The sequence below is a fragment of the Scyliorhinus canicula genome, chromosome 5 (assembly GCF_902713615.1).
Source record: "Scyliorhinus canicula chromosome 5, sScyCan1.1, whole genome shotgun sequence".
Lineage (NCBI taxonomy): Eukaryota > Metazoa > Chordata > Chondrichthyes > Carcharhiniformes > Scyliorhinidae > Scyliorhinus > Scyliorhinus canicula.
In genome coordinates, this window is record NC_052150.1 from 80,845,448 (window position 1) to 80,872,139 (window position 26,692).

General features: G+C 42.0%; 1 protein-coding gene across 1 annotated transcript in view; it reads left to right on the plus strand.

Moving 5' to 3' along the window:
• The window catches only part of chn2 (chimerin 2), a 388,173-nt gene that overhangs the window by 170,709 nt on the left and 190,772 nt on the right, over positions 1-26,692 (plus strand). Inside the window, exon 2 of the mRNA XM_038797279.1 lies at positions 18,100-18,138. Coding sequence (XP_038653207.1) covers positions 18,100-18,138 — 39 coding nt within the window. The remainder of the gene's footprint in view (positions 1-18,099; positions 18,139-26,692) is intronic.

Here is a 26,692-nt window from a genome sequence, read left to right on the forward strand (position 1 = left end):
ACACTCTCTATTACACATTAACCCTCTTGCAATTGATTAAAAACACCTAACTTTAGAACCAAATTTCAAATCCACCTTGGGCTGGATTTAGGATCTGGAGTTGGGACCCTGTTGTTGGCCGCAGTTTTGTATTCCCGCATTGTGCAGTGTCTGAGTACCAATATGGTTTTTGACTAGCTGGCCAATTATTGGCTAGAGTATGTGCCTGGTGTCCAATTAAGGACAGTAAGTGGACTTCTGAGGCTGACCTGCCGCTGGGACGCCATTCCCATTGATTGGCCAATATTGAACCTCAGTTGGATGTCCGACTTTAGATTGGATGAATCCAGTCAGTGTCTCCAATGTGCCATTAATAGGCCCTTTATTGTCTTTAATTGTCTAACCGAAATTTGCGGACAGGTAGCCACACCCTCCTTACCTGGCCTCAAATCATCCGCTTTTGAAATGGCCAGACGCAGGAATATACCAAAAAAACAACATGCTGGTTGGTGCTGGAAAATTGCAGACCCAACCACCTCCAGTCCCCACAGCTGTTCAAAAATGTGGCTGCATATCTCAGTCCTATTATGTATTCTTCATTTCCCCTCCAATCCCGGCTAAGTGCTGTTTCATGAGATGCATTATATAAATGCTACATCTTGGTGGTGACTGTGATATTGTTGAACTCTGATATTTAAGCACTGGCAAATTATACAGATGCATCAGTTTAGTATCTGATGTGGACTTCATTCCAATGTTAAATTTTAATGCAAAATCATGTAAGTGAATTTCAATTTATTTTGGTACCACTAATGTTGCAATGTGACTAGTGCTATACAGGAGTCAGATTTGACGTTTTTGCATTTCTTCAGGCTGAATGTGATGAACAGAATGATGGTTCTGTTACGTGGTTCATTGATAGCACAGACTGCTTGCTGTATCATTGTGGGAAAGATACAATAATATTACTGTTACTATCACCAAAGTAGTAACTGGCTTCAGCCTATTATCTTGGTATGGGTTTAAGTTTTAGATATGATAAATTTAATTCTACGTTATGTATTGAATAGCTTTGTAGCTCACAGCGAGGGGGGGGGGGGGGTGGGGTGGGGGGGGGGGGGGGGGGGAGATGATTGCAATCACCTCAAGGCATGGAAATGTGGATTGGTGGTGGGGAGGGAGGGTGCGGTGCAAATGGGGTTTAAGTTGAGACATTTGTGAAAGCCAACTAACTCGCAGTCGCAGTGAACATGCCTGCTTCCATTTTAACTGTGTCGAGTTTTGGACATCTGGAGACGCGGCTCTGTAATTATATTGTGTAACTGCATTGGACTCTGACATTTCAGTAGTAATTTGAATCTGATGTCTTGTGTACGGATTTCTCAGATTTCAGGAAACTTGGATGCCAAGAGGAGGTGGCAGCAACTGGATTCAGCCTTTTAAAATACAACATCTGGGCCAAGAGCTCGGTCCTGGTCCCTCAAGCAAATCTTCTGCTGCATTGGCCTTCATCCCTCACCACCTCACCAAGGGCAGCACGGTAGCATTGTGGATAGCACAATCGCTTCACAGCTCCAGGGTCCCAGGTTCGATTCCGGCTTGGGTCACTGTCTGTGCGGAGTCTGCACATCCTCCCCGTGTGTGCGTGGGTTTCCTCCGGGTGCTCCGGTTTCCTCCCACAGTCACAAAGATGTGCAGGTTAGGTGGATTGGCCATGATAAATTGCCCTTAGTGTCCAAAATTGCCCTTAGTGTTGGGTTGGGTTATGGGGATAGGGTGGAGGTGTTGACCTTGGGTAGGGTGCTCTTTGCAAGAGCCGGTGCAGACTCGATGGGCCGAATGGCCTCCTGCACTGTAAATTCTATGATAATCTATGATAACAACCTCTCCTCATTGTAAATTTAAAAAATTTTGGTGTACCCAATTCATTTTTTCCAATTACGGGGCAATTTAGTGTGGCCAATTCACCTACATTACACATCTTTGGGTTGTGGGGGCAAAACCCACGCAAACACGGGGAGAATGTGCAAACTTCACACCGACAGTGACCCAGAGCAGGGATCGAGCCTGGGTCCTCGGCTCCGTGAGGCAACAGGGCTAACCCACTGTGCCACCGTGCTGCCCTAATTTAAAAAAGGAATGACCTGTACTTGCAGCAATCTCCCACTGACGGCGATGTGCTAATGGTCAGATAATTTGCTTTTGTGACATTCATTGAAGGATAAATAGTAATAATATTGGTCTGGGATAACTCCCCTGCTCTTCTTCAAAATAATGCCTTGGGAGTTTTGGATATCCATCTGAGGGGGCAGACAGGCTGCACTTTAACATCTCATTCTCAAAATAGTGCAGCACCCCCACAGTCTTGCACTGGAGATTCAATCTTGATTTTGCTGCTCAAGCCCTATGGGAACATTTGAACCCAGAACCTTGTGACTCAGAGGTGAGAGTGCGACCAACTGAACCATGACTGATGGGATCTCTGTTTTTAGAATTTCTGGGTTCCCCGTTCCCTCCCTTTGCAACCATGCTCTCCTACTCTCTGCTCATCTCCTTGTAAATATTGTGGCCTTTGGGGAAAGAAAGGAAGATAGCCAGAAATTACAAAATGACCAATACTAAATACTTGTATAAGCAATAAATGGTAAATTGAACTTTATGCGGACAAGAATGAAATGCTGCACTGTGAATAGTGCTGAAATAGTTCCAGATAATGTCGAAAGAGGCAGGCTGTGTACACTGACTAGGGCAGCATTTATTGCCCATTGCTCTCCAGAAGGTTGTGGTGAGCCACATTCTTGACCTGCTGCACTCCATCCAGTGACGGTACACCACAGTGATGTACGGGAGGAATTGCCAGGATTTCAAAATCGGGATAGTGGGTACAACTTGGATGGGAACTTGGGAGGTGGTTGTGCTCCCATGCACCTGCTGCCCTTTCCCTTCCAAGTGGCAAAAGTCACCGATATGAGGGACGCTGTTTTTAAAAAAAAAAAGCCTTGATGAGTTGCTGCAGTGCACCTTGTGCTTGGACACACTGCTGCCACTGCTGGCTCTGGAGGGAGTGAATGTTTTAGCTGGTGAATGGGTTGTTAATCATATGGGTTACTCTGTCCAGGATGGTGTCTAACTGCATTCCCAGGGAAGGGGTGGGTGCCGATCAGCGGGTTATCGCGATCTGGGGGGACCTATCTTGCTCCGCGCAGGCCCGTTGAATGGCCCCGCCATGTCGGCGGCGCCTGCGCCGAGGTGGGCCGCCGCGCACATGCAGTCTGGACAGCAAGGCCCCTCACCAGCCAGAGCTGCAGGACGCACGCCAGGGCCCTGCTAGCCCCCTGGAAAACGGAGAATCACCCCGGATGTTCGAGGAAAATTTCTCCCCAAAAGGGAGAATCCCGGCTAATGTCTTTGAATGTAACGGGGTGGTGGTTAGAATTTTTTCCTGTTGGCAATAGTCATTACTTGGCACTTGTGTGGCAGGAATGGTACTTGCCACATATCTGCCCAAGCTTGAAAGTTGTCTAGGTCTTGCTGCATGAGGGCACGGACTGCTTCATTATCTGAAGAGCTGCTAATAGTGAACAAGGTTCTATCATCAGCAAAAATTCCCCTTCTCATTTTATGATGGAGAGAAAAAAATCATTGGTGAAGCAGCTGAAGATGGTTGGACCTAGGATCCCTGACAAACTCTTGTAGCATTGTCCTGGGGCTGATACGTTTGGCTTCTCACAACCACAACCATCTTCTTTTTGTGCTAGTTATTTCTCCAGCCACTGGAGAGCTTCCCTCTGTTTTCAATTTTACTAGGATTCCTGAATATTAATAATCTTTATTGTCACAAGTAGGTTTACATTAACACTGCAATGAAGTTACTGTGAAAAGTCCATAGTCGCCACATTCCGGTACCTATTCTGGTGCACAGAGGGAGAATTCAGAATATCCAATTCACCTAACAAGCACGTCTTTCGGGACGTTTGGGAGGAAACCGGAGCACCCAGAGGAAACCCACGCAGACACCGAGAACGTGTTCAGTATATCCAAATAATGCAGAGCAGCAGTCTACAAAGCGAACATATTTTTAGACTATTACACACTAGAAGTTATGTTCAAATTGTGGAATGCTTTGGTCAGAATTAACCTTGAATACATCTAGATCTGGTCAGCCAGAAATAATAGATCATCAAGACCTTCAAATTGTGCACGAAAGAACCCTGAAGTTGATCCCTCGTGTCAGGTGTTAAAATTATTTTTTTTTAAAAGACAATAACTGGCATTTGTATATCACCTGTCAGGGTCTCTAGATGTTCCAAGCATTTTGCAGCCAATTAAGTATTTTTGAATTGCAATCACCTATGTAATGTTAGAAGTATAACGGTCATTAAATATGAGGCCTCGCAAATAGCAATATGCTAAGGAGCAAGTGATCTATTTTTAATCCCCATGCTCTCTCCTTTGGAATAGTGCCATGTGATCTTTTGTGCCTGCCCAAGGAGAGCAGACAGAGTCTTGATTTAATGTCTCACCCGAAAGATGGCACCTCCAAAAGTGCAGTCGTCCCTCAGCACTGCAGAGGAGGGTCAGTCTATGTTTTGCATCTCAATGTTCTGGTGTGGGAGTTCAACCCACAGCCGGCTTGTATTATGATCCCAGACGAGGCCCAACAGTGGCTCAGATACTGGACCAAAACCCCAATATTTTAGTTTATTTTGTAAGACTGCAGAAAGAATACTTTGCCCCAAGAGTGAATGCACAAAGAAATGGGGCTTTGGTATTTTAAAACAAAACTTTATTGTTAACACAATATTAAACTCTTCAACTTCACACCCCAAAATAACTTCCAATTGCGCCTTAATTACTATCTCTAATCGCAATGAGATAACAGGAAAGAAAAAACATACAGCTGTTGATTCATCCTACATCTCAATGACACACCTAACCTGCTTTCCAGAATAGATTTGGCTCTTTTTAGAACCACTGAAGACTCTGGCTTTGTGTTTTCAATAAGCTGTTTCAACAGATTTGTTTCAGCTTCCCCATGTCCTCTGCCAAGTCTACACTGCTTTAAATACTATTAATTAAAAAAAAAACTATCCTACTATGAGAGCAAAATACTAAAGGATAGCCAGTTCAGAACTCAACTCGAAAGCTTTTTCAAAATGTCTGAATACCTTAGCTCCACCCAGAAATTACATAATCTCTTCAAGCTGAAAGCTCCCCAGGAACTCCCCCTAGTCAAACAGTGCATTAGCCCAGGCTTTTTGCTCTGGTCAATCTCACCTCTGGCTCTCAAAATCTTTTTAGTCTTGCAAAACAAGAATATTTTTAAACGCATGACTGCTACAATCAAACACACACCAACCCAGGCTTTCAACCCTTAAATTGCCACATGTTTATAACCCAATATATCTAACATCCTGCATTTGTCACACTTTGAGCTCATTGTGCTATCAACTGAGCCAAGGCTGGCACGTTAAAGAATGACTCCAGTATCTTGCACTTTTCAGCTAGGAAAGGAGTTGGCTGGGAGGTGTTCCTGTCAAGATTTATAAGATAGTAGGTATGGAATGTAAAAAGATGACCCCAATATGTTTTATATTCAAAACTTGACAAAGGGGGCACAGATTTAAATGCATAGAAATTAACTTGAGTATTGATATCATGAAATTACTCCTCATGCCAAATAATCAATACATAGATTTGCCTTAACTTTAATATTGATATCAGGAAATGACGCCTCGTGCCAAATGATCAACACTTTGATTTGCCTTCTGGGCAGTATTGTGAAGGGGAAAACCTGTAATCATTTCAGAACTCAATGTTCAACAATTGGGAGAGCATAGGGTTAGCCTGGTTGGGACAAATTTCAATCCACACTTGTAAGTATCTTGTAAAATGTATTGTAGAAATAGTTGAGGGATTCACCCCAATTGATTTACAAAAAGATGAGCACAATATGAATCTTCCTAAAGTGTACCTTTTGTTAAATATCTATCTATGGGAAGTAAGTCATCATGTTACACTGGGTTGAATTAAGTAAGCATTCCCCAGGCTTGCAGGAAATGCACAGTAAGGCCCAGGTATTGAAACTTCAAAATACATACAAATATATTTTTATTGCAAAGCAAGTAGAGCTACTTTGTCTGGAAATTTATACACAAAGATAAATGTTTTTTGTTTAAAAAAAAAGTACTTTATTCATAAAATATTTCAGAATGACCATCACAGTGTAATAATATTCTGGTTTTCTGCATAGATAATGTTGCGTTCTTTGATGCTTCACTGCAATCTAAAGAACATTGCAGACATTTCAAAACGGTCATTACAGAAAATGCAAAGGTATTTATGTGGGCTACATAGATCATAATGCTTGGACCTGAAATGGACAATTACCTTTACTCTTGCAGAAGTTCAGGAAATTTTAACATCAAGTTGATCTTTTTCATCTTGTGTTTTTGTGTATCTTAAGTTTTAAGAGTACAAGAGGTATACGCAGACCTGCAAGCAAACTCTGTATTTTAAATTCTGCTGATGGTTGGTAGCTTGAACGGCGGCTGGTAGCACAGTGGTTAGCACTGTTGCTTCACAGCGCCAGGGACCTGGGTTCGATTCCCAGCTTGGGTCACTGACTGTGCGGAGTCTGCAATTTCTCCCCGTGTCTGCGAAGGTTTCCTACGGGCGCTCAGGTTTCCTCCCTCAGTCCAATAATGTTCAGCTTAGGTGGATTGGCCATTCTAAATTGCCCTTAGTGTCCAAAAGAGGTTGGGTGGGGTTATTGGGTTACGGGGATAGGGAAGAGGTGTGGACTTAAGGTGCTCTTTTCAAGGGCTGATGCGAAGTCGATGGGCTGAATGGCCTCCTACTGCACTGTAAATTCTATGATTCTATGATGCAGTCAATAGAGGGAAATATTTGTTCCGTACCAAATTTCAAATTTTATCGTTCACCTAGTAACTCGATTCATAAGGTTTGTGAATTAATTGGCTCTCCTGGCCTAGAGTGACCCAATCCTGTGCAGAGCTGCTTGTCTATTGGATAACTGGAATATTGCTGTTGATTACAGCAGAGACTTTGATTTCTGGAAAACAAACAATTATATTACAAACATTGTTATTCTAATTTCGTGAGACATTGGATTAGATCCACTGGTGGTGCAGTGGTTAGCACTGCAGTTTCACAGCGCCAGGCACCTGGGTTCAATTCTGACCTTGGGTGACTGTACATTCTCCTTTTCTGCATGAGCTTCCTCTGGATGCCCTGTCGAAAAATAAGAAGATTAGGTAGATTGGCCATGCTAAACTGCCCCTTAGTATCCAAATGTTAGGTGGCGTAATGGGGATAGGGCAGGGGAGTGGGCCTGGTTAGGCTGTTCTTTCAGAGGGTCGGTGCAGATTCAGTGGGCTGAATGGCCTCCTGCAATGTAGGCATTCTAAGATTATCTTGTAATGTGGTTGAAATCCCTTGTGGTACTCAACATAGATCATCCGTTAGATTCTGTACTGATGTAACAATTATACCTCTAGTGTTTGTGGTCATAAAGAAGTGACGACTGTTCTTGTGGCGGAACAAGCACTGAACAGTGGCTGTTCATATGTTAGGGTAAATATTGTTTCCATATTTCGCGAAAGTTTTACCATACTTCCACAAACAAATTTTGTAACCAAATTTGTAAGTGGTATATGTTCTACTAAATAATTTTTGTCTAAACTGGATTAAATAGACTAAATAGTCACAGTTAAAACTTTTCATTAAAGCATAGAAGCATCTATAAATTGCGCACTTAATCAATTTGCGTCAGCCTTGGTGAAAAATCATTTAAAATAAATGATTATTAGCCCAAAGATGTTGGGGGTATGTGGAATGGGCAGGGAGTGGGCCTTGGTCAGGTGCTCTTTCAGAGAGTCGGTGCAAACTCGATGGGCCGAATTTGCCGCCTCCTGCACTATAGGTATTCTATTCTATGATTGCTTTTATTTCACTATGATCTCCATATTTGTCTCCAAGTTTATAGTCTGTACTGATGCTTTCCCCACTCAGGTTTGTGAATCATTGGGTATATATAATCTATATTTATGGCAAAGAGATTTTTGGTATCTCAGGGAATTAAGGAACATGGGGAAGTGGTGGGAAAGTGGAATTTCAGCCGCAGATCAGTCACAATCATATTGAATGGCTGAGCAGGCTCGACATATCGTATGACTTACTCCTCCTATTTCTTGTGTTCTTCGAGTGAAGAGTAGCTGACATCCTTGGGTTACTTTTTGCCAGACTCTGGAGATTTGGTCAAGTTTCTACCTTGCTCAAGCATTTTGAGGATTCTAAATTGGGGCGAGACTTGATATTTGTACAAATTCCCCAGAGAGCTATTTTCCTCATGCAGTTTTCTTTCCACTTAATTTGCCAAACATTTGCCAATAATAATCTGCAATTGTTCCAACCGTAAGTGAATCAAAATTGAGAGTTGGAAATATCAAATGTATGTGCACTGATGTATTGCACATCTCATATCCTCTTGCAAGTGGAAAATATAATTCAGCATTCAGTTGGTAAAACTCAATGGACCTTTTTAGATGGATCTGATGGACTTCTGCCCAAGTCTATTAACATTCTGAATGCTGTAGATGAGTTAATACATCCAGGCCTCCTGGGCTGGAGGGCACATGTTCAATTGTTGGGAACCTTCATGACCGATTAGTCTTTTTACATGTCACTGAACTGCTGTCAAGTCAGTTTGCAGGGGATGGGAACGTGAGCTGGAAGACACAAGAGAAAGAAAAATGAAAGACCGAAAAGTAGAAAGCAGATGGCAGAGAAAACAAGGGCAAGGAGCAAATATTGTACAAAAAAAATGAGCAAAAGTGTTAAAAAGGCAAGTCTTCCAAAGGCTAAATGCATGGAGCATTTGCAATGATGTAGATTAATTAATAGCGCGAATTAGTAGATCCCAGTACGATTGATTGCGATTACGGAGAAGTACTGCAGAGTGACCAAAGTTAGGAACTGAATATCCAAGAGTATTTGATACATATGAAGTTGATAAAAGGGGAAATAGGTGGGGTGGTGTTGTTGGTTAAGGATTAAATCAGTACAGTAGTGAGAGAGGATATTGGCTCAAAGTCTAGGTGTAGGATCAGTCTTGGTGGAGCTAAGAAGCAGCAAGGGGCAGAAAACATTACCGGGAGTTGTCAGTAGGCTTCTATACAGTAGTGGTAAATTAAGCAGTGACATTAACCAGAAATTTGAGATGCACGTGACAAAGATGCTACAATAATCATTGGTGACTTTAATCTATGTTGACCAAATCAAATTGGCACCAATACTGTGGCAGGTGAATTCCTGGAGTGTGTACGAGGTGGTTTTTTAGATCAAGATGTTGCGGAACCACCTAGGGAACATGCTATCATAGATTTGATATTATGCAATGAGAAGGGGTTAATTAATAATCTTGTTGTGCATGATCCTTTACGGAACAGTGACCATAACATGATAGAATTCTTCATAAGGGGATGAAAGTTAAGAAATTGGATCTGTAACTAGGGTCTTAAATTGAAACAAAGGAAATTATGAAGGTATGAGGTGAATTGGCTGAGATAGATTGGGGAACTTCATTAAAAGGCATGGTGGTGGATAGACAATGACTAATATTTAAGCAACGAATATATGCATTGCAACGGTTATACGTTCCTTTCTGGAGCAAAAACAGAGCAAGAAAAGTTCTAACCATGGCTAACAAAATACATTAAGGATATTGTTCGATACAAGGGAGTAACATAAGGTTGCAAGAAAAAATAGTAAGCCTGAGGATTGAGAGAGATTCCGTATTCAGCAAAGGAGGACAATGAGATTGATTAAGAAGGGAAAAATAGAGTATGAGCGTAAACTTGTAAGTAACAACTTGCAAGCGGACTGTGAAAACCTCTATCAGTATATATTAAAAAAAAGATTAGTGAAGATAAATATGGATCCCTTACAGTCTGAAACGGGAGAATTTATAATTGAGAACCAGCAAATGGCTCTGCAGTCAAACAACTACTTCAGTTCTGTCTCCGGGAGGAAGACACAAATAACTTAACCGAAATGGGAAGGTATCAAGGGTCCAGTGAGAAGGAGGGACTGAGGTGGCCCCGAGCCCGTAGGTAGCGATATTTTGGGTATTGGATGACCCGGGAGTACAGGAGGGGAGACAGGCTGATGTTTTGACCTTTGCATCCCTGATAGCCTGGAGGAGGATTTTTCTAGGGTGGCAAGACCCGGAGCAGTCGATGGCGATGGGGTGGGTGGATAACACTTCTGATGGAGAAACTGAATGGCAGAGTAATATTTAAATGGTGATAGATTAGTAAATGTTGATGTGCAAAGGGACCTAGGTGGCCTAGTACACCAGTCACTGAAAGAAAGCATGCAGCTACAGCAAGTAGTTAGGCAGGCAAATGCTATGTGGTCTTCATTGCAGGAGGACTTCAGGAGCAAAGATGTCTTATGGCAGCTGTACAGCGCCTTGGTGAGACAAAAGAGTATTGTGTTCAGTTAAAAAAAAATTTTTTAGAGTACCCAATTATTTTTTCCAATTAAGGGGCAATTTAGCGTGGCCAATTCACCTACCCTGCACATCTTTGGGTTGTGGGGTGAAACCCACGCAGACACGGGGAGAATGTGCAAACTCCACACGGACAGTGACCCAGGGCCGGGATTCGAACCCAGGTCCTCAGCGCCGTAGGCAGCAATGCTAACCACTGTGCTACCGTGCTGCCTTGTGTTCAGTTTTGGTTGTCTCATTGAAGAGAGGATATACGTGCCTTGGAGGGAGTGCAGCGAAGGTTCACCAGACTGATTACTGAGATGGCAGGATTATCATATGATGAATGATTAGATTGACTGGGCCTGTAGTCACTGGTTTAGAAAAATAAGAGGGGATCTCACTGAAGCGGAAACATTTTGACAGGGCTGGACTGGCTGGATGCAGGGATAATTTTCCTGTGGCTGGGCGGAGTCTAGAACAAGAGGTCACAGTTTCAGGATATGGGGCAGGCCATTTAGGTGGTGAACCTGTGGAATTCTCCACAGAAGTCTGTGGAGTCCAAATCACTGAATATATTTAAGAGGATAAATTTTGCAGCAGGGATCTAACCAAATTGTAAAAGTGCCCGTGATGAGCGAGCCGGATGTTTCCAGGCGCTCGCAGCGCTGAGAAACACCACTCTATCTATTGAGAGTTTGTTACAAATCGGGGCCTGAGCGGGATTGGCCCGTCGAGGCCATACTTGGTCCCATTTCCTGCAATGAAAAGCTCTGCTCGACAGAACTCCTCAGTGCAGGAAGCAATTGGCGTCCCAATTCTTGACACACCCTACCCCCAACGGAACCCCCAAAGCCCCAACACACCTATAAGGGGGTCCTCGGGTGGGGGGGCCCGCACACCACCTCACAGGCAGGGCACCCCGGGTCCGATCTCCGACACAGGAACAATGCAAATATGGAACCCTGGCAGTGCCTCTGCCAGCCTGGCAGTTCCACCAGGGCACATTGATAGTGTCAGGCTGGCACCCAGGTGGAAGTGCCAGGGTGCCTGGATGACTGTCCTAAGGTACTTGCGTGGCACCAGCAATGCTGGGGTGACACCCTTCCAAGAGGGAAACCACTTGAGGGCCTCTGATTCACTGGAAGAACCCCCCTCCCCCAAGTGTCATTCTGTCTGATGCTCATTTGTGGGGACCTGCCCAAGGTCTCTGAGGCGAGGGGTTAGATCCCAGGGCCTCAGTAGATCAGGCGAACTGATATTAGAGCATAATATGCATATTTGCCAGATAGTGATGCTGCCCGCAATGGTCGGGATTCAAATCGCGACGTCTCACGAGATCAGCATGGCGATTCGGGTACATCTGGAAGAGGGAATCTCCCGGCATCAATCAGCCGCGGCAGCAATCGTGTGCAATCCGGCTGGTAGATCATGCTCCTGGACTCTAAAGGCCTCCAGGGATATGTGGAGGTGGATGATCAGTCATAATCATGTTGAATGGCAGAGCACCTGAAGGGCCAAATGGCCTACTCCTATTTTCTAAGCCGAGTCGATGTTCTTGGTTGGCTGAAAAATCAGCCTTTGAAGCCATCTGGGTGCCAGCCTGACACTGTCAATGTGCCCTGGTGGAACTGCCAGGCTGGCAGAGGCACGGTCAGGGTGCCATATTTGCATTGTTCCTGTGTCGGAGATTAGAGATCTTTCCAGCACTGATCATTTTCTTTTAAAGCATCTTTCTCCCAAACTTCAAAGTGCAGGGATAGAGCAGATTAATAAAATGGACGAGTTAGTGATTTGACATTTTTAAGGGAGTAGAAGTTAGAAAAGATAGATGAAGTAGAGAAGAAAAATGGAAAATAAAGTTTTTGAAATGTTTAAGATTGAACACTACAGAATGGAAAAGAAGTGAAGACAAAATTGATGACTAGAAGAGCACTGGAATAAATGTCAGTTAGAGTTGCCTTAATACTTTCCGTGATCGTTGGCAGATTTAATATTAATTTTTAGCTTCACAGTTATCTAACTGCAATATACAACTGCAGCACAGGCTGGGCAGAAATTCCTTTGCACATTCTGTCAGTCTAAAGGATAATGCAAGTTTACAATTTAAATGGGAAATTACGAGAATTACATTTTCTGTGTGGTATGTCTGGTTGGTTCAATCATTATTAAGGTTGGAAAATAAAATGGACGGGAGAATTTCAAAAATTGAACCTACATTAATCTCTGTAGATAGACTTGAGTGACTAGAAGAAACGTGTTCTCTTCTGTTTGTTAAGATACATATTTTAAATGTTTCAGATATTTCATAGTGCATTGGCTGGTTGGATTATTAGATTTTAAAATGTGCATCAAATTGAAAAGGCATTGATTTGAAAACCAGGAATTTCGGGGAGTCTTTAGATGAAGCCAGAGTAGAGGGTGGGGAATACATGTAGCACGGTGTACAAACATAGTTCCATCCCCATTTTAAGGTAGTAAGGTTTGTGCCTTTCCTCTTATTGTTTATAATTAAATAGCAAAACTTGTGACAATTTTACATGCAGTATGGACATAGGAATTGATAATGGAGAAAAATGTACAGATGCAAAATATGCAATGATTTATTTTTAAAATGCATGGGCACCAAAAGCAGAATAAAGGTGATGCACAAAATATCTTGGGCATATTGCCTACTTGCAGTGCTTCTTAACATGATACTTCTCATGTGTAGTGGCAATGAAAATTGATTCCGCGATTTATTTCACATTGAGAGAAGTGTGTGAAAATTAAAGTCTCTCCTTTCATCTGTTAGTTCTATCTCATTTTACCAGTTTTCTTTATTTGTGCTCTATTAAGTGCTGTGAAAGATTCATAGAATTTGTGTACCATCTATTTGGAACACTAAATACTGAACTCAACAACTTCACCAGAAACCTGACTCAGCCTACATCCACCATATGATTCGGGATGTGGCCATCGCTGGTTAGGCCAGCATTTATTGTCCATCCCTAGTTGCCTTTCAGAAGGTGATGGTGAGTTGCTTTCTTGAACCGCTGCAGTCATTGAGGTGTAGGCATACCCACTGTGCTGTTAGGGAGGAAATTCCAGGATGTTGCCCCAGCGACGGTGAAGAAACGGCGATATATTTCCAAGTCAGGGTGGTGAGTGACCTGGAGGGGAACCTCCAGGTGGTGGGGTTCCCAGGTATTTGCTGCACTTGTCCTTCTAGATGGTAGGGTGGTCGTGGGTTTGGAAGGTGCTGCCTAAGGAACCTTGGTGGGTTACTACTGTGCATCCTGTAGATGGTACAGATGGCTGCCACTGTTTGTCGATGCTGGAGAGTTTGAATGTTTGTGGAAGGGGGAGCATTCAAGTGGGCTGCTTTGTCCTGGAAGGTGTTGAACTTCTTGAGTATTGTTGGAGCTGCACTCATCCAGGCAAGTGGAGAGTATTCCATTACACTCTTGTGCCGTGCAGATAGTGGACAGGCTTTGCAGGGGTTAGGAGGTGATTTTCTCGGCGTAGAATTCCTAGCCTTTGACCTGTGATGGTAGCCACAGTATGAATATGACTAGTCAAGTTCAGTTTCTGATCAATGGTAACCCCCATGATGTTGATTGTGGCGGATTCAGCAATGGTAATGCCATTGAATGTCAAGGGGTGGTGGGTAGATCCTCTCTTGTAGAAGATGGTCATTGCTTGGCACTTGTGTGGCACAAATGTAACTTGCCACTTGTCAGCCCAAACCTGGATATTGTCCAGGTCCTGCTGCATTTGGACATGGACAGCTTCATTATCTGAGGAGTCACGAATAGTGCTGAACATTGTGCAGTCATCTGCAAACATCCCACTTCTGACCTTATGCTGGAAGGGAGGTTGTTGATGAAGCAGCTGAAGATGGTTGGGCCTAGGACACTACCCTGAGGAACTTCTGCAGTGATGTCCTGGAGCTCAGATGATTGACCTCCAACCACCACAATTATCTTCCTTTGTGCCACGTATGACTCCAACCAGCGGAGAGTTTTCCCCTGATTCCCATTGACTCCAGTTTAGCTAGGGCTCCTTGATGCCAAAATCAGTCAAATACTGCCTTGATGTTAAGGGCAGTCACTCTCACTTCACCTCTGGCATTCAGCTCTTTTGTCCATGTTTAAACCAAGGCTTTAATGAGGTCAGGAGCTGAGTGACACTGGCTGAACCCAAACTGAGCATCCATGAGCAGGTTATTGCTGAGTAAGATAGCACTGTTGATGACTTCTTCCATCACTTTTCTAATGATGGAGAGTAGACTGATAGGGCAGTAATTGGCTGGGTTGGATTTGTCCTGTTTCTTACAGAACACCTGGGCAATTTTCCACATTGCTGGGTAGATGCCAGTGTTGTAGCTGTACTGAACAGCTAGGCTAGGGCGGAAAGCTCTGGAACAGAAGTCTTCAGCACTATTGCCGTGATATTGTCAGGGGCCATAGCCTTTGCAGTATCCAGTGCCTTCAGCCGCTTCTTGATATCATGTGGAGTGAATCGTATTGGCTGAAGACTGATATTTGTGAACTGGGGAACTCCGGTAGAGACCAAGATGGATCATCCACTCAGCACTTCTGGCTGAAGATTCTTGCGAATGCCCCAGCCTTCTCTTTTGCATATATGTGCTGGGCTCATCCATCGTTGAGTTTGGGGATATTTGTGGAGCTTCCTCATCCAGTGAGTGTTTAATTTTCCACCACCATTCACGGATGGATGTGACAGGACTACAGAGCTTAGATTTGATTTGTTTGTTGTGCAATCTCTTCGCTCTGCCTACTACTTGCTACTTATGCTGTTTGTCACACAAGTAGTTCTGTGTTGTCGCTTCACCGGGTTGACATCCCACTTTTCGGTGTGCCTGATGTTGCTCCTGGCATGCCCTCCTGCACTCTTTATTGAATCAGGGTTAATCCCCTGGCTTGGTGGTAATGGTAGAGTGGGGGATATACCAGGACATGAGGTTGCAGATTGTGGTTGAATATAATTCTGCTGCTGCTAATGGCCCACAGCACCTCATGGATGCCCAGTCATGAAGTGCTACATGTTTGAAGTCTATCCCATTTAGCACAGTGGTAGTGCCACACAACATGATGGAGGGTATCCTCATTGTGAAGATGGGACTTTGCCTCCACAAGGACTGTGCAGTTGTCACTTCACCGTATTACAGTCGTATCGTCATGTGTAATGCTTTCAGTTTGGAGCACATTGAAGTCTTGTAATTGAGCATTAATGTCTAAACTCTGAATTGGAAATTCCTAGAGAGATTGTCTTCCTTCGTTGCACTAGTTGTCTCAAAGCGTACTTGCACCTCTGGTTCCAGCCTACTTTTACATGGTGTATTTTTTAGTTCCTTGCCTCAACTGTTGTATGATGTTTCCTGAATCATGGAAATTTTAACCAACCAATATAAAATGTCAGGGAGAGAGAGTGAAAGAGAAGAAGCGATGGAGTTTTTACAATGTATACAAAATTCCTTTCTGATCTCATTTGTAACAGGCTCAACAAGGAAATAGGGACTATTAAGCAAGGGCGGGGGGGGGGGGGGGGGGGGGGGGGGGGAGAACTGTGCAGATAGGCAAAGTAAATGTACGGATTGGTGGTCACAATATAGAACTGTTTAAGGTAATGATTGAGAGAGATTTTGATTGTATACCTTTGGTAAAAAGTTATTAATTGAAAAAAAAAACAAATTTACGCTAAGGAAGGTTAACTGGAGAAAAGTATTGACACAGGAGTCACACACCAGTGACCACTAGTAAAGGTGGTTCTGGTAAAATATTTTCACATCACTCATTGATGAAAAGGTGGGAATAAAATTGAATCTTAAAAAGTGTAAAATACATAAACAATGGAGGAATAAATGACAAAGGAGAACACAAACTTTGGAAAAAGATTAAAAAGATAACTAGGACGGCAATGAGGAAGTATCAAATGATATCCCAGGTATATGAAACGAAGGAAGGCATAGTGGTGCAGTGGTTAGCACTACTGCGTCAAGGCGCCGAAGACCCGGGTTCGGTCCTGGCAGCAGGTCACTGTCTGTGTGGGGTTTGCACATTCTACCTCTGTCTGCGTGGCGCTCACCCCTACAACCCAAAAGGATGTGCAGGGCATAGGTAGATCGGCCACCCAAATTGTCCCTTAATTGGAAAAGAAAATTGGGTTCTCAAATTTATGAAAAAAATGTATATGAAACAAATGTAAATAATTCTACAGACACAGTAACCAAAGGAGAGTTAAGTTGGCACTGTAAAGGCACAATGTTGAATAGATACAGCATCAGTTTTCACCGAAAAGGTCATCAAAGAGGAAATGACAGTAGGAGAGGTCAAGAATGATAGTACATCAGTCAATAAACAAAGGACATATTAGATAAACCATTCAAACATGAGGAGATTACCAAAAACACTGGTGTGGAGCTTGGAATTGGCACTAATATCCATATATTAAATTTCAATAGAAAAATGAATACTGCCAGAAGACTGGTGGGGAGGAAATATAATTTCTAATCCTGGAATCATCAGACCAATTATCTTGGCATCAGTGTAGTAAAGATACTAGTTTCTTTGTTGAAAGATCAGATAATAAAACATCCCAAATCAGAATTATGGAGATTTATATGCTTTAGTCTAAAATTCTACACGAGCTCTGTAAAAAAAAAACCTAGTTGCTATAGAAGCTGACAAATTCTCAAATAGATTTGTGCTACATTTATATTATTGTGAACTGAGAATATATACATTATGGGCAAGAGAAACAGATAAACAGCTTGAAGACAGCACATTCTGAGCCAGTGAAAGAATAGAAATGATTTAGATTATGATAAAATGCATATTTCACTTTTCTTCTCAACCTAAATAAAATACTCCCATATCCACAATTGCTGGAGAGGATGTGAGACAAAGGTGCAGCTTTGTACGTGCTCTTGCACATGATCCAAAATGAACTCCAATTTGGACAAACTGTGCAAACACAATATGCTTTAGGTTCCACTACAAGGAGATACTTGTTGTTCTCCCAAAAGACTGCATAAACCTTAATTATAGTTTGTTCGTTTTAACCAGAAAATGGATACTACTTGGAGCAAACTTAAAACCCTGCCATGTATTAACTTATGATTGTGTGTTTGTGTGCAAGATGAAGGAATTAATGGTTTAAGTTTTAAATACAATTTGTCAAATAGAGGGTGCAGTCAAAATGATACTTAAATTCGGTTTGCAAAAATATTGTCAATCCAAGTATGCATGCAAAGTATGTTGTTAAGAGACTTATTACTTCCAATCATGGTATAACGTACTTAGATGTGTATTATTTACAAATGTGATTTTATTACTTATAATTCTGATTTTATTTTTAGAATCATTTTGATTGTACTGTAAAATCAATAATATTTAGAAGAAATTACTAAGCCACGTGTCTGTATGTTTTCATATATTTCAGTGATTTTATGGAGGGTCTTTCTTTGTGTTGGCGTGTACATGAAATATATATAAATCTCATTTCTCAAAAATGTGCAGGTTATACATAATGAAAGAATCATTGAATGTTGAAAAAATATGGTTTAATCTTTTTGACACGTACATTTCTACTTTATTTTCTAGATGCTGAAGAGTATCAACCACCAATATGGAAATCCTACTGTAAGTTTAAAATCTGACTGTGAAATATATGGTGATGTATATGGTTTTTACACAAAAGTAAACTATAACAATGCATTCAATGTTAACATTGCATCAGCAGTATGATTATTTGCATCTCCATTTTAATGTCAAATTAGCAATATAGGCTCTAATTTTATTTTTAATTAAGTCCTTCAGGACAAGTTAGCAGATGTACTTAACAGTAAAAGAGAACATTCATTTGTCTAAAATGGTGTTTAGTAGAGTAATGTCCCATTTTCGCTGCACAACAGAAGGCCCTGCCGCTGCTGCTCTGAATTCATTTCATTTACATTAGTGGGCAACTTTAGAGCTCTGGCAACAGCATTCAAGCAATTAAAATTAGCAACTGCCTTGAATTTTATTTAATTAATCCTTTCTCTTCTCTACCCGCTCATATCACTGCAACAATTTGTGGTCTCTTTGGCCTCATGACCAAAGATGTGCAGGTTAGGTGCATGGTAAATTGTCCCTTAGTGTCCAAAAGGTTAGGTGGGGTTACAGGGCTATGGGTTGGGGTGGAGACATGGACTTAAGTGGGGTGCTCTTTCCAAGGGCTGGTGCAGTCTCGATGGGCAAAATGACCTCCTTCTGCACTGTAAATTCTATGAACTATGACAATGTTGCTGGTGAGATGGGTGAAGCAACACATTTCAACAACTGCATGTTAATTTGTCAAAATAACTTTCTGTCCCAAAGCAAGATCATATGCACAGTGTTTCAAAAATTATAATTAAGGCTTCAATTTCAGACCAGTAGAACATCTTCTATTTGTACAGGGAGCAATGTGAAAACCAGTGAAAGACTTGAATCTATCCACAGTGAGGAAAAATTGGTGGCCAATGACAGCCAATACTGTGGCTATTACGATTTACCACCAAAAGCAATTTGTCATTTGAACTCCCTTGAAAATCACCTCACGAGGTAGTTGCCACTGCCCTTGGAGACTTTGCACTAACTTGTTAAGGTTAGAATTGTGGTTTCGTGCTAAGTTCCCATGTAATTTTTCATAAAATCCACAATCTCAGATGCTTCCATATTGTTTCACCTCGTCTCTGTAGTTCCCTCCAGCTTCATGATCTAATGCGCACCATACATAGTTCTGACGCACTCCACTATTTGTGACAGAGCCATCTGCCACCGCTTGGGCTCCATCATAGCTACCTAATTCCTATCCCGTTATTCATCTACAAATTCTCTCTACTTCCTGCATGGTGCTCTCAAACCCACAGTAAATTGCTTTGGGACATTTGTTGAATTAAACTTTGTAAATGCAAGTTATTTTTATAATTCGGGTTCAAAATTCAGTGGCTATTAATCATTTGTAAAATTACAGTTTCATGGCACAGGGAACCAGGTGGAGTAGATACGTTCCTTTCATCTCTTGACCCGGTTTATTTCCAACCAACATGGTATGAAAGTCTTCTCTGTCTGCTAGCTGTAAGGGTTCCATGGAAGAGATTTTGGAAATAGTCAATTCAGTCCCTGAGGTTCAAAACCATTCCTAATTTGGTATTAATTGGAAATTTTGGTTCCATGCTGGATATTTTCCTGGGTTCAAATTATTCAGCACTCTCATAACTAAAGCTTTGCTGTTTCCTTTGACAGCCACTCTTTAGTCATGCTCTGTAATGACCCAGAGACTATGACAACAAAATGCACCAGATCCTTTCTCCCCTCAAGCATTATCTGTCTTTTGGAAAATGTACTGGACAATACGATCAAGGTGAGGCCAATTGATTTCATTTCCAATACTGGACTGAACACAATATAACTTCTATTAAAATTTAGTCTGTGTTATAATTTTTGTGACAGTGTTAGCCAAGGCCCATTTGGTAGCATTCTTGTTCCTGAGCCAGAACTTGTATTTTCAAACCCCTCTCCAGAGACTGAAGTACAGTCTGACACTCTGGTGAAGTAGTGAGGAAGTATTGCACTGCCAGAGTTGCTGTCTTTCAGATGAAATGTTAAAATGGCACCTCAACTAATCTCTGATAAAAATGTAAAAGATCCCATGACACTATTTCGAAGATGAGCAGCAATGTTTATTTGCAGCACAAATGGGTTTCCCATATTTCTGATTTGTCTCCTTGGAGGTGACATTCAACAGTTTAATTGGGATGTACACTTTGACCCTTTCTACGTTGGGTAATTCAGAGTCTCCGCAATGTGTCATTTGGTCCAGTCGTTGTCAGGCAGGCTCCAAAGTTCACGATGCTAACACTATTTTTTTCCAAAGACCAACTCATCACTCCCAGTTTAGGAGCACTCCCATTTTCAGATAGGAAGGGGTGAGGTGAGGAAGGATTTCAAAATGAGACGGGGAATTTTAAAATTGAGATGTTGCTGGACCTGGAAATAATGTAGGTCAGTGAGCAAGGGGATGATGGGTGAATGGGCCTTGCTGTGGGTTAGGATTTGGGCAACAGAGTTTTAGACAAGTTCAGATTTATTGAGGATTGAAGATGAGAGCTTGGCCATGATACCAGATAAATGTTATGTAATGCATGTTGGTCGGAACAGAGTCACACATTCTCCCCCCCCCCCCCCCCCCCCCACTTCCCCGCAGAGAGTACAACCCCTATTCCCCTCTCCATGTAACTACATCCTAATTTAACAACTTCTATATATCCTCTGCACCCGTTCTAAGGCCTTGCCATCCTTACCAAAATGTGTATGTCCTGAATTTGGAATGATTTCTTACAAGGCAAATCAGCTGTCCTTCTCTACGTGGTCATTTTTATGGGGCTGAGTCTAAATTTTGACACGCCCTCGCTAATCAATTCCTGCCCACCACCCAATCCCACCAGAGCCTCGTATGGACTGCACATTTGTGGCTACATATGTGCCTAGTCACAGGAGCCTGTGGCCTGGAACTTGGGTTGAAAGATGGAGAAAGAAGAGGCTCAGGTGATGTAAGTCTTTTTCTCTTTTGTTATGAATATAAGAAATGGTCATAATTCATAGTTTGTATTTTCACAGTAATGTTATTAAAACCTAGGTTTGAATGCTTACAAGACAATATGTCTGCCAGAGCTGTGATTAAAAGTGAGGTAATCTGTGATTTTTCCAGAGGAAGTGGTTTGCTAATAGGTTGAGAAAGCCATTTATCTGTTTGAAGATAGAGAGCTAACGTAATGTCGTGACAGTTTGAGCCTGGCTAAACACATCAAGGCACATCTTGTAACAAGTGGCACAAAATGCTGTGTGGGTTTTGAGTGCAGCTGGTGTGGCTAATAGGAGGGGCCAGGTCTGCCTTGGCGAAGGAGTTAAGGACCCTAAACTGAGCAGAAGGTTTTCAGCTTGGTACTAAAAGAAGGTTTCACTCTGCAAGGACTCTGCACCAAGATAAGCAAGTAAAATCTGATAACTTTATACATAGAAAGTAGGAGCAGGCGGAGGCCATTTGGCTCTTCAAACCTGCTCCAAACTTCATTATGATCATGGTTGATCAGCCATGGAATATATGGGTTACTTAATTGGAATGTAGAGGCAGGTTTCGGGAAGCATGGAATATATGGGTTTCTTAATTGGAATGCAGAGACAGGTTTCAGGAAGCAAGTTAAGATGTTTTGCGTGTTAACTGTAAAGCTATTGCTTTGTTGATGTATTTAATTATGTGTTCAAATTAAAGTTTGTTTTAATATAAAAGATGTCTGCTGGTCATTGTTATCACTCCTGTGGCGCAGTAACAGTTCTTCACAGTTTTACCAAATGGAAATAATTCTGTTGTAATCTGGGATCTTAACTAAATTAGGGGTACTGGTCCAGACCCATGACACTTTTAATTTCCTATTCTATACAATGGAAATGCTCATTGCTGGTGATGGGTGCTTTAAATGAAAGATGTTTCATGTTCAACACTTTAATAAGTGACAAACTTTAAAAGGAAAAAAATAATTGAGGTTTAGTCAAAAACTGATTTTGTGACAGTTTAAGATATTTCCAGTGTATGGAGAAACATAATGATTGATGCAGTTGATACCTGAAATGCCTAATTGAATTATTTTATCAGGAAATTGCTTCAATTATTAGAATGTTTCAAATGTTTTTCACTAAAAGCAATATCAATTGTGCTTAATTTTAATTCATTATTTCCATTTCACCATCACAATTTAATTACAATCTTTTCAGTCTCTTCCTGGATGGGTCTGATTAAGTACTCCTATTTTGAATTGCTATGAAATACATTCTACCCTATGCACTTTGCCTGCCTGCAGAATATTGCTAGTGCTGCATTTGTAGCATATATTTGGACCTGCTGTGAAGACTGCACTTGTCTGGCCAATTTTTCATTCTCCCCCTCGGTTGCATTATATTTGATTCAGTGATTTAACTGAGAAATAAGCAACCTGCTTCCCCTCACTGGAAAACCGAAGCATCTGTCGAAACTAGTAATTTAGCTTAAATTGCTCCTTTGAGCTGGGAATCCATTGCTGTTCATCTGCAGTAACCAAGCTATTCCTTAACAGCTGTTTCGATTATTTAATTGAAGGGGCATTTGCTAGGGCACAACAGTAGTTGATGAACCATTTTACATCCACACACTTTCTATGAACAGGGGGGGAATTCTTACTTCCAAAAATAGATGAGTATTGTTGGCTGGAATAAAATCTGTCAAAAATTCGAAACTTGACTTCAACCGACCCACTTCTGGTTTTATTAAAGGTGTAATGAAGGGAGGGTAGACAACCAAACCGCTCCCAGGAGGCAGGTTTGTCATTTAAATATTGTAATGGTGCAGTACACCTCAGAATTTACCACAATTAAAATGGCAAAATTGACAGCATGTTGGGAAGGCAGCTCCAACCCACTAACTTCCGTATTTAACTGTGATGCATTCGGCAGAGTGTGAGCAAACCTCTTGGGAGAGGTGGGATGTCAATTTCAATATATTATAAGCCTATTAAGAATGATATGACATGAGTTTTGGGATTTAACTGCGGATGCAATGGTTTTCAGGGCTTTTTGGAATTCACAAGTGAAAGCAATGCAAGAGCATAGTGGTGATTTGAAGGGGTTGAAGAAATGCTAGGCAATTATTCCAATAAATATTGAAACCTTACAGCTACTTTGTTACTTAATTGTGCGAAGGGCTTTTGCTCATTGTACTTGTACTGAGAAGTTACTTCTCTACATTGGAGGTTTGTGCATCTGATCTCTACTTTGTAGCTGCGAGCTATCACATCAGTGTGATTACATATAAACATACTTACGAGCAAGAAGCAGGAGTCAGCCATTCAGTCCCTTGTGCTTCCGCCACCATTTTCTAAGATTATGGCTGATCAGATAGTAAACTCAAATCTGCATCCTGCCTACCCCCATAATTTATCATCCCTTTGCTTGCCAAGAATCGATCCAACTCTGCCTTAAATAATCAAAGTCGCAACTTCCACCAAATTTTCAGGAAGTGTTCCAAAGACTCTCAACCCCCTTGAGTGAAAGAATTTTGCCTAATCTCTATTTCAAATGGGTGACCTCTTATTTTTAAACTGTAATCCCCTTGGATTACATTCTCCCAAAAGAGGAAGCATCCTCTCCACATCCACCTTGTCAAGACTCCTCAGGATCTTGTATGTTTTAATCAAGTCATCTCTTGCTCTTCTAAACTCCAGCGGTACAAGCCTAACCCTGTCCAATCTTTCCTAATACAACAACCCATCCATTCCACGTATTAGTCTGGGAAACTTTCTCTGAACTTCTTCCAATGCATTTACATTCTTCTGTAAATAGGGTGACCAATACTATACACTGTACTTCAAATGTGGTCTCACTAGTGCCCTGTGCATCTGAAGCATAACCTCCTCACTTGTGTATTTTGTTCCCCTCGCAATAAATTATAACATTCTATTAGCTTTCCTAATTATTTGCTGTACCTAGAACAAAGAACATTGCAGCACAGGAACAGGCCATTTGGCTACCAAGCCTGCGCCGATTCAGGTTCCTTATTTAGACCTCCTACTTATTGCCCAAATGATCTATATCCCTCCATTCCCCGCCCGTTCAGGTGTCCATCAAGATGCAGCTTCAAAACTGCTATCATGTCTGCCTCCACCACCCCCACTGGCAATACGTTCCAGGCACCAACCACCCTCTGCGTGAAAATCTTTCCCCCATACCTCCCCTAAACTTTCCCCCCTCTCACCTTAAGCCTGTGGCCCCTTGTAATTGAGTCTTCCGACTTGGGAAAAAGCTTCTGACTATTCACCCTGTCTCTACCTCTTCTACTTTTGTAGACCTCAATCAGGTCTCACCTCAACCTCCGTCTTTCCAACAAAAACAATGAAAGTTTATTCAACCTCTCCTCATAGCTAACACCCTCCAGACCAGGCAACATCCTTGTAAACCTTCTTTGCACTCTTGTCAAAGCATCCACGTCCTTCTGGTAGTGTGGTGATCAGAACTGCACGTAATATTCCAAATGTGGCCCAACTAAAGTTTTATACAACTGTAATATGACCTGCCAACTCTTGTACTCAATGCCCCGGCCGATGAAGGCAAGCATGCTGTATGCTTTCTTGACCACCATGTGCACCTGCATTACCACTTTCATTGAACTATGGACCTGAATGCCCAGATCCCACCTGTATGCCAATGCTGCTAAGGGTTCTGCCATTTATTGTATAATTCATACCTGAATTTGATCTTCCAAAATGCAACACTTCGCATTTATCCAGATTGAACTCCATCTGCGATTTCTCTGTCCAACTCTCCAATCTATATATATATTCTGCTGTATTCTCTGACAGTCCCCTTCACTCACTGCAACTCCACCTATCTTAGTGTAATCTGCAAACTTGCTAATCAGACCATCTACATTTTCCTGCAGATCATTTAATTTTTTATTACAAACAACAATGGTCCCAGCACTGATCCTGTGGAACACCACTAGTTACAGATCTCCATTCTGAAAAACTCCATTCCACTGTTACTCTGTCTTCGGTTACCAAGCCAGTTGTTTATCCATCTAGCCAGCACACCTCGAATCCCATACGACTTTACATTTTGTACCAGTCTGCCATGAGGGACCTTGTCAAATGCCTTACTAAAGTCCATGTAGATGACATCTACAGCCTTTCCCTCATCAATTAATTTTGTCACCACCTCAAAAAACTATCAAGATGGTAAGACATGACCTTCCCCACACAAAACCATGTTGCCTATTACTAATAAGTCCATTCGCTTCTAAATGTGAATAAATCCTGTCCCTCAGTATCTTCTCCAACAGCTTTCCCACCACTGACATTAGGCTCACCAGCCTATAATTAACTGGATTATTCCTCCTTCCCTTCTTAAACAAAGAGGCAACATTGACTATTCTCCAGTACTCTGGAACCTTGCCTGTGGTCAAAGATGGTGCAAAGATATCCGTTAAGGCCCCAGTTATTTCCTCTCTTGCCTGCCACAGTAACCTGGGGTATATCCCATCCAGCCCAGGGCACGTGTCTACCTTAATGCATTTTAAGATATCCAACAGTTCCTCCTTCATTATGTTGACACGTCCTAGAGTATTCACACACCCATTCCTAACCTCAACATCCGTCACACCCCTGTCCTTGGTCAATACTGATGCAAAGTACTCATTAAGGATCTCACCCACTTCCTCTGACACCACGCATAACTTCTCTCCTTTGACCTTGAGTGGGCCTACTCTTTTTCGAGCTACCCTCTTTCTCCTAATATATGTATAAAAGGCCGTGGGATTTTCCTTGGCCGTGCTTGCCAATGACATTTCATGGCCTCGTTTAACCCTCCTAACTGTCTGTTTGAGTTTGTTCTTATTTTCCCTATATTCTTCAAAATCTTTGTCTGTTTTTAATTGCCCAGAGCTCATGTATGCTTCTTTTTTCTTTTAGAATGGTCTTACAATTTCCCCTGTCATCCATGGTTCCCTAAATCCTGCCATTTCTGTCCTTCATTTCCGTAGGGACATGCCTGTTATGCGCTTTAATCAACTAGTCTTTAAAAAACTCCCGCTTATCAAATGTGGATTTACCCTCAAATAGCCACTCCCAATCTACATTCTGCAGCTCTTGCCGAATTCTGTTGTAATTAGCTTTCCCCCAATTTAGCACCCTTACACTTGTCCTCATCCATGAATATGCAAAAACTTTTGGAATTTTGAATCACTATTCCCAAAATGTACTGCCACTGAAACTTTGGTCACCTGGCCAGACTCATTCCCCAATACGTGGTCCAGTAAGGCCCCCTCCCTGGTTGGATTATCAACATGCTGTTTTAAAAAAACCCTTGGACACACCTAACAAATTGCTCTCCATCCGAACCTCTGGCACGAAGGGAGTCCCAATCAATATGGGGGAAATTAAAATCACCCACCAAAGCAACCCTGCTATTTTCACATCTTTCCAGAATCTGACCACATATCTGTTCCACTGTATCCCGCTGGCTGTTGGGAGGCCTATAGTACAACCCCAACATTGTGATTGCACCCTTCCGATTCGTGAGCTCTACCCATGATGCCTCACTGCAAGATCCCTCAAATATATCCTCCCTCATCACAGCTGTGATATGTTTC